At 38.3% G+C, this 9,295-nt stretch overlaps 1 protein-coding gene across 1 annotated transcript; it reads left to right on the top strand.

Moving 5' to 3' along the window:
- The first annotated feature begins 1,217 nt into the window (after positions 1-1,217).
- On the top strand, positions 1,218-9,268 carry LOC127957350 (17-beta-hydroxysteroid dehydrogenase type 3-like). The gene is made up of 4 exons (XM_052555841.1): positions 1,218-1,815; positions 4,654-4,700; positions 7,023-7,098; positions 7,189-9,268. Exons 1-4 carry the CDS (start codon positions 1,665-1,667, stop codon positions 7,335-7,337), a joined length of 423 nt encoding a protein of 140 aa, XP_052411801.1. The 5' UTR covers positions 1,218-1,664; the 3' UTR covers positions 7,338-9,268.
- Positions 9,269-9,295: the final 27 nt, after the last annotated feature.

Below are 9,295 nucleotides of genomic sequence, written 5' to 3'. Positions count from 1 at the left end.
AGTTCTGTATTTACATTTACATTTTCCAGTACATTTGTGCAACGTTTGGTGCAAAATGAAAATGAAATTACATAATTTTCACTTGCCATTTCATACACCAGTTTTAATATGTAAAATGAATGCTAATTTTAACGCTTTATAAGTTGTAAAATGAAAATGTATTACAGAAATGATTAGAAATAACATGTTCAAGCAAAAACTGTGGTAAAAAATGATGAAAAATGCTATTTTTCTTAAATACATTAACACTCACAGTCAAGACACTTACGATTGCATTTTCATTCAATGTCCCGCAATGAATGTAGCAAAGTTCAATATGCACATTGAAAATGCACTCAGAGCCGATCACGTGTCTGACCCCTCCCGCAATGATCATTTTGCCACAGTTTTTGCTTGAACATGTTAGACATATCTAATCATTTCTGTAATACATTTTCATTGTAATTTTGCAACTTATAAAGCGTTAAAATTAGTATTCATTTTAAATATTAAAAATGGTGTATGAAATGGCAAATGCAAATTATTTAATTTTCGTTTTCATTTTGCACTAAACATTGCACAAATGTATTGGAAAATGTATATTTAAATACAGAAATGCATTTTGCATATTACATCCCAAATTGATTATTGCTACCCATATGCTTCCATATGGCAGGACTCATGAGAGCAAGAGAATGGTATTTATTACGATGATGAAATAAAGAGCGAATGTTAATAATTGTGAAAGCACAATGTCAACAAATAAGGTAAGTAGTGCACATTTAGAGTAAATCATGTTGTAAAAGATTAAATTAATGATACTTTTCTGTTTTTCCATGAAAAAAAGGTAAGTGTGGATACAAATAGGTGAATCTGGATGCTTATTACTTATAAATGATCAATAAAATATCACCCTATCATCACCCAGATTTAAATTCACAAACTGTAAAATCCCTTTAAAAAATGCCTTATTACATTAGTTATTAAAATTACTACAATAAATTTAACCTATATAGACATAAATGAATAAAAAAATGACTAAACCTTTAAGTAAAATTAAAATGATAGAATAAAAAAAAAAAGATTATCATGCACAAGTAATAACATAAGAAATTTTTAAGAATTTAAATAAGAATTTTTTACAAGATGAAAAAAAGTGCTAGGTATAGTTTATAGTTTGTTAGAGAGTTCAACAGCTTGGGACAATAGTGACTAAAGTAGTGACTTTAGGTTTAACCTTTGGTGTTTTGGGGAGCCTTTAGTTAAATTATATCACTGATCTGGCTGGTTTAGTGACAATATTGCCAAAGTATTGAAGACATTTAAAATTTAAAATCCGTTCTGTAAGATCAAGATAGCAGTGTGAAAGGATTTAAGTGCTGAAATGTGATTCCTCTGTCCGGAATGAGCCTACATTCTGTGACACAAATTCCCTCCTCTCTTTGATTTGGATAACAATAGGTGAGCTTACTCACATTAAATGCCACAACAGTCACAAAAAATAGGAATGTGAATTCTATCCTGGTGAGAAAGGGCAGAGTAGATTCTGATTGGCTGAGGGCGCTGTCAGCACTGTGTTTTGAAGCTTGTAGTCAGATTAAATAAGAGAATAAGAGAACCGTGGCAGTTAAAAGAGGGGCCAAGATAGCAGGAAGGACTCACTTTAACCCTTGAGAATTGCTGTCATGACGCTCGCTGAGATTATCTTCATTTTTACCGGGACTTGTGCTGTCCTGGTTTTTGGAGGGAAATTAGTATGCCTGTTTATGATGCTTGTCCCGAAGCTCTTCTGTCCTCTTCCTGAGTCTTTTTTCACCACACTAGGGAAATGGGCAGGTGAGAAACACCAGCATTTTACATTTTATTTCCTGTATTTTTGTGTTGAGCATGCATTTTCTATATAAACCAACCTTTTTATACATGAAAGATTTTAGCAAAAAAATTAATAATAAGAGAGAAAGTAGTAATTCTAAACTTGTGACATGTAAGCTAAATAATATATGTAAAAATGCTAAATTTTGTTGGTAACCCTTTATCATAGCTTTCATTAAGAATATAATTTCAAATGAATACATTAAATATTGCTTAAAAGTTCATTAGTTTGACATTTTAAAATCAGTTAGCAGTTAGAAATGTCATGATTTAAGCCTTTTAGAAAATGCAGGTTAATTATATCTTCTGAACTGACCCCCCGCTGTACCTTGAGGGAACCCTGGTTGAGAACAATGGATTTAAAGAATGAGAGTGAAAGAGAGTGAACCATGTAGCCCTCCTACAAACCATCACTGCCTTAGTTTTGGCCCAGGAACAAGGTTCTCATCTTACTTTAAATTGTCCCTTACAAAATGTCTTGATTTCCTAAACAGCACGTTTATTGTTAGTAAAAGAGTGACCATCCTTATGGCTTTCTTGAATTCATACTGTGTATAGAAGTTCAGAAACAAAACAAAAAACAACAATTCCAGCCATTTTTTTTCCCAAGCTTCCCTTCCATTCCGGCACTGAGAGAAGCAGAGAACAAAAGGCAATTAGAACAGTATGTTCCAGGACATTATTACTTTTTTTTATGTTTCTTGACTTTGAATGGTTGTTCCTGCTCATTTGAAATCAAATTAACATTACTTTTTCTCTATTTCTGCAACTATTCTTTCACTTTAAGGCTTTGAAATGTTTTTCCTGGTGTCTGTGTCTGTCTGTCTGTGTGTGTGTGTGTGAGTGAGGGAGAGAGAGAGTCTGTGCATTACAATGTGCCTTTGCGGGGGGTGTTTTCTAGAATGTTTAGGGACAATACATCTGCTATTCCTTTCACTTTAAATAAATAATCGTGACAGTTTTGCAAGATGTTGTGCATATCGGTTCAGCCTGTATGAGTGCACGATTGAATGCTGTAAGATTTGCATTCATATACATTATAAACATATTAGAATGGTTTTTAAAGGATCATGTGACACTGAAGACAGGAATAATGACTGCTCAAAAACTTTGCCATCACAAGAATTAAAAATAAATAAATAATAATAATAATTGTATATATATATATATATAGAGAGAGAGAGAGAGAGAGAGAGAAAGAGAGAGAGTTATATGTTATAGAAGACACACATATATAAGTTATGTTTCAATGCAATGTAATGCAAGTACAATTAATAATATATAAAACACAGGTAACACAATAAGAACCAATTTATTCACTAACAATGAGCAATAAATTTATCCAAGAGAGCTGTTGATTGTTTGCTTCAGTTGCACTACCAAGGAATGAAATGCTCCAGTAAAGATCTTTTCATCCTGAGTTCATCAAAATGACCACAGATTACCAAAGTTGAAATTTAAATGGCTTTGTGTGCCATTGAGAAAGTGATTAGCTAAACCTGATTGAGTTTACATGTCATTTTGTAGAAGGGTTGGTCCTTTTTCCAACTCAAGTGAATCTGTTTTTTTTTTTCTTTCTTTCTGACATGTTGGAGTTAAATATTTCAGTAAATACAGCTGGATAAAACAAAAACTATGTCCATCTTCATTTCAGGCTGCAAAGCAACAAAATGTGATTATTTTAAAGGGGGTGATTCTTTTCTATACCACTGTAATTAATCATTTTAATATTTTTTTTTTTTTAAGTGACGTCTCATTCAGCCAAGTATGGTGACCCATACTCAGAATTTGTGCTCTGCATTTAACACAATACAAAGTCCACACACACAGCAGTGAATGAACGAACACACACACACACACACACACACATACAGAACAGTGGGCAGCATTTTATGTTGCAGCACCTGTGGAGCAGTTGGGGGTGTGATGCTTTGCTCAAGGGCACCTATCGTGGTATTGCTGGCTCGAGATTCGATCCCACAACCCTAGGGTTAGGAGTCAAACTCTCAAACCACTAGGCCCCGACTTCCCCAAATACATAATAAAAACTGAGACAAGCCAACTAAAGACTGAATTGTTCACATTTGAAACATTCAAAATATTTAACTTATCTAAGATTTCACTGAGATTTTAAAGCAGGGTACTACTTGTACTTCTTGTACACCAAGAAAATTGACACAAAGAAAGAACGAAAGCATGGGAAATGTGAAAGAAAGACACAAAAAAGCCATTTTCACCCCGCAGAGGACAACACAAACTTTAGTTCAAACCTTTCTAGTCTACGAAAGTAATGGTAATAACATCTTACATAATTTCCTCTGTTTTATAAACTGGCTATCCCACTAGCCCTCCAACACCCCTTTTCTTCCCACACCAATGTGAACTGCTCAGATGGACAAACAGTGGTGGAGAGAAGATGACTTTTCACACATATGCACCACCCATGCTCCCTGTTTGTTTAGTGAATTGGTGGGTACACACAATCTGTTCAAGAATGTTGTTAAAGCAAACAGACATTGACTGGCTTTCCTCTGAAGTGTGAGATTTTCAAAGAGAGTGTCAGGAAACAGATTGACTATCATGTTCTGAATACACTTGATGCAAAAGCTTATTTTTTGTAATACAGATGTAAATTATGTACAGGTTATAGTTATTTACATATATATATATATATATATATATATATATATATATATATATATATATATATATATATATATATATTCAGTGTATTAGAAACAGGTAACATTAAATTATTATTCATACATTCCAGTCTAATACAGAATATTTCATCTGTTTCAGTGGTCACTGGAGGGTCAGATGGAATAGGAAGAGCATATGCAGAAGAGGTAACAAGAAAACCACCTTGTGGAAACTGTGATTTGCTGTGACAATATCGATTTTAGATTAGATATTAGATTAGTTCAATTATCATGTATAAGGTCATGCAAGTATAGGGTTAAAAGGTAACAGTAAACATAATATTTATTCAGCAAAGAAGCATTAAATTGATCAAAATTGCAAGTAAAGAGATTTCTAAAGTTATAAATATTTATATTTCAAATCAATGCTGTTCTTTTGCACTTTAACTCATCAAAGAAATCTGAAAAATGCATCCTAGTTCCCTTTTGAATGTTCAATTCACATTGTGTTTATGTATGGGAAAACTCCTGTTTTACTCTGTACTGAAGATTTGTACACGTTTGTGTTGCTGCAAAAACTAATGGTGCTTTAGCCTGCCAGAAGGGGCAGAGCAGACCTACAGTATATATATAAGTCGGCTCACAGCGCCATTCATCAGATCATTCTCCTTCAGCGACAAGGATCATCTCTTTGCTGACTCTGGAAAAAGTCAAGAAGCCAAGCAAGAAGAAACACCAGCCCTGCTCGCCGCCGTCGAAGAAGCCTGAATCATTGAGGACTCACTGTGGCCATCACTTCCTCCTAAAGATTTCTCAGTCGCATTGTTTCATATGTTGTGCCGCGAGTGTGGTTCATGCAAGGACCCCTTGCATGAGATGGACTGGCACAGTGAGTCTCTGCAATGCACACACAGAAGATGTACTCTCTGAAGTCTCTTGGTTCCGTTGTGAGAATATGAGACTTTCCTATCTCTGCTCGTGGATCGCCTTTTTCCGTAAAGGCGGTCCTCCTCACTCAGCCCTCCCATTTCCTTACTCTCCTTAGAGTAGAGGTGGAGGATCTGGCCCTATTGTGGTACCTGCCGGGAAGCTGTCGACCATTCTCTCACCAACACCCCACCCTGTTTTTGCTTGCGGTTCATGGCGGGCTCTCCAAGATGTGGCGCACCCCCTACTAGGCCCGAGTAAATCCCTTTATAGCATCAGCTCTAACCATCATTGACAGCACTGACGACAAGGGATACAGCAAGCTCCCCCCTCTGGAGGAAGTGGTTGCAGCTCATCTGTGCCCATCATCTGCCCTCCTGTTTAAGGCCCATGCAGCGTATCCCTATAAGCTCTGCAGGACCACCTCTGCACTGGCCAATAGGGTTTATGGAGCAGCCGACTGGGCTAGGTCAGCACTGCATACAATGCTTCTCTGCAGCATGGATGTGTCTGGCCAAGATCACCAGGAGGCTTTCAAAGAGCTGTGCACAGCAGCAGATCTGGCTCTGTTCGGCCCCGCTGTGAACGGGTTTGCAGTGAGGTTTTTGGAGGCTCAGAAGACATCTCAGGCACTGTGTCACTTCCTCCCCAAGCCACTGCAAGCCGCCAGAAGAACCCCACCACTCAGGCTCCAAAGCTGGTGCAGCCTCAACCCCAATGCAAATCTGAATCTGGGCTGCAACAGAGCTCCCGGGCAGTGAAACACTTCCCCTTTCTGAAGCATCATGGTCTCCTCCCATGAGTTGTGCTGGACCCCAAGCTTCCTAAGCCGTCATTATGCACTAGAAAGGAAGAGGAGGGGGCTCTGTCCTCGTGCACTTTCAGAAGGTTTGCAATGCCTTATATGTGTGAGGGCCCATTCTAAACGAGGGATGGCCACTTCCTGGGCGTTGTCCAGTGGAATATCTATTGGTGAGATCTGTGCGCCTGCCTGTCTGTTTGATGTTCCACTCTTCTCCTTGGGCAAAGTGGTTTTATTAGACCTCTCATCTACCAGCTTGGGGCGTAATGTGCTCAGGCTTTCAGGGGTTGTTGTTGGTGCTCCGAGATTGGGCTTGCAGAGCAGGAGATCCTGTATCTGCTCAAAGCACACAACGTGAAGTGAACATTAGAAAGGCAATGCTCTTGTCACTGACGTAACCTCGGTTCCCTAAAAAAGGGAACGACTGTTGTGTCACTTGCCCGCTATAAGCTGCCCAAATCAATGATCTATAAGTCTAACATTCTGATGAATGGCACTGCAAGCCGACTTATATACAGGTTGGCTCCACCCCTTATGGTGGGCTAAAGTGCCATTGGTTTGTGCAGCTACATCAATGTGAACAAATCAGGCGTCAGTAAAGAGTAAAACAGGAGTTTTGCCCATGCATACACTCAATGCTCATTCACTTATTTCAGGGAACTGAGCATACGTCAGTAACCGGAGCATTTCCACAAAAATATTAACCAGCACAAATGTTTTCAACATTAAAGGAAGAAATTAATTCAGCTCTTGCCTCATATTAGACTAGGCTGTTCTTGTAAAAATGTGTTTCTCTACAGCTTTCCAAACTAGGTATGAGTGTGATCATCATCAGCAGAAATCAAGAGAAACTTGCCAGAGCAGCAAGGAAGATCGGTAAAGCATTTACTGCTGGAATTCCAGCTTCTCGACTTGTCTGTAATCTTAGAGCTCAGTTTCACCAGCATTCTTTTCTTGTTCTGACAGAGCTCACTACAGGACAGGAAGTCAAAGTAATAGCTGCTGACTTCACCAAAGATGACATATATGGACACATTAATGAAAACATCAAGGGTTTGGATATTGGTATTTTAGGTCAGCATCAGATGTCTCAATGTGCCAAAGTATTTATTTGAAGGGTTAGTTCACCAAAAATGAACTACTCAAGTCATCCTAGGTGTACAGGTGCTAATTCCATTCAAAAAGTGAAACTTGTATATTATATTCATTCATTACACATAGACTGATATTTTTTCAAATGTTTATTTCTTTTAGTATTTATTTCAGTTTCTCAGAAAATTTTTATATTACTTAAGACCACCACAAAGAAAGGATTTTAAGAAATCTTGGCCAACTGAAAAGTATGAACATGAAAAGTATGAGCATGTACTGCACTCAATACTTAGTTGGGGCTCCTTTTGCCTGAATTACTGCAGCAATGTGGCATGGCATGGACTCGATCAGTCTGTGGTACTGCTCATGTGTTATGAGAGCCCAGGTTGCTCTGATAGTGGCCTTCAACTCTTCTGCATTCTTAGGTCTCACATATCGCATCTTCCTCTTCACAATAACCCATAGATTTTCTATGGGGTTAAGTTCAGACGAGTTTGCTGGCTAATTAAAAACAGGGATACCATGGTCCTTAAACCAGGTACTGGTAGTTTTGGCACTGTGTGCAGGTGCCAAGTCCTGTTGGAAAATGAAATCTGCATCTCCATAAAGTTGGTCAGCAGCAGGAAGCATGAAGTGCTCTAAAACTTCCTGGTATACGGCTGTATTGACCTTGGACCTCAGAAAACACAGTGGACCAACACCAGCAGATGACATGGCACCCCAAACCTTCACTGACTGTGGAAACTTTACACTGGACCTCAAGCAACGTGGATTGTGTTCCTCTCCTCTCTCCCTCCAATCTCTGGGACCCTGATTTCCAAAGGAAATGCAAAATGTTCAGAGATCATAACTTTGGACCACTCAGCCGCAGTCCCATCCTTTTTGAAGCGAGACACTTCTGATGCTGTCTGTTGTTCAAGAGTGGCTTGACACAAGGAATGCAACAGCTGAAACCCATGTCTTGCATACGTCTCTGCGTAGTTGTTCTTGAAGCACTGACTCCAACTGCAGTCCACTCTTTGTGAATCTCCCCCACATTTTTGAATGGGTTTTGTTTCACAATCCCCTCCAGGGTGCCGTAAATCCCTATTGCTTGTACACTTTTTTTCTAACACATCTTTTCCTTCCCTTCGCCTCTCTATTAATGTGCTTGGACACAGAGCTTGGACATCTTTTAGACAACTGTCAAGTCAGCAGTATTCCCCATGATTGTGTAGTCCACAGAACTAGAGTTAATTAGAGTTAATTAGCTGATTAGAGTGTGGCACCAGGTGTCTTCAATGTTGAATGAATGAATATAATATACAATTTTCACTTTTTTTAATGGAATTAGTGTAATAAATCAACTTTCTGATGGTCTTCTAATTATATGACCAGCACCTGTATATGACTTTCTATTTTAGACGAATCCAGTCGAAAATTATCTTTTATCTTTCAAGCTGTTTCATGGCACTCAGTGGGTGTTGCAAAAAAGTTATATATAAAGTGCCCTTCCATTAAAAACAGTGTTCTGAGCGGCACATGCACAAAGCTGACCTCCATACATCATCCGCCCCGAACTGCTTCCATGTACAACAGTGATTATTACGTTTTGAATATGTACATTTTTCTTACAAAAATACATCTAATGCTGGACACTGTTTTCATGGATGACTGATTTTTATTTAACTTGTTTTGGACTGATGCATGCAACATCTGCTGGGTGCCGTGAAACAGCTTGAAATATCAAAAACAATTTTTAATATAACTCTGACTGGATTCGTCTGAAAGAAGAAAGTCATATACACCTTGGATGACTTGAGGGTGAGTAAGTTATGGGCGAAGTTAAGGGTGAACTAACCCTTTAAAGTTCTAACATGTTCAACTGTGCTAATCCAATTTGTTATACTTTACTTTAAACACAGTGAACAATGTCGGGATTCTGCCCAGCCAAATACCCTGCAAGCTACTTGAAACCTCTGACTTAGAAGAAGTGAGGTTA

This window comes from Carassius gibelio, chromosome B5 (assembly GCF_023724105.1).
Source record: "Carassius gibelio isolate Cgi1373 ecotype wild population from Czech Republic chromosome B5, carGib1.2-hapl.c, whole genome shotgun sequence".
Lineage (NCBI taxonomy): Eukaryota > Metazoa > Chordata > Actinopteri > Cypriniformes > Cyprinidae > Carassius > Carassius gibelio.
The sequence above is the reverse complement of the archived record's forward strand: the minus strand, read 5'-3'. Positions and strand labels throughout refer to the sequence as shown.

Bases quoted from the DNA above. Each gene is read 5' to 3' on its own strand.
- LOC127957350 (XM_052555841.1), top strand. From the start codon at position 1,665: ATGACGCTCGCTGAGATTATCTTCATTTTTACCGGGACTTGTGCTGTC. The intron at 4,701-7,022 runs GTAACAAGAAAA...GTTTCTCTACAG, and splicing joins GAAGAGCATATGCAGAAGAG to CTTTCCAAACTAGGTATGAG. The intron at 7,099-7,188 runs GTAAAGCATTTA...TTGTTCTGACAG, and splicing joins CAGAGCAGCAAGGAAGATCG to AGCTCACTACAGGACAGGAA.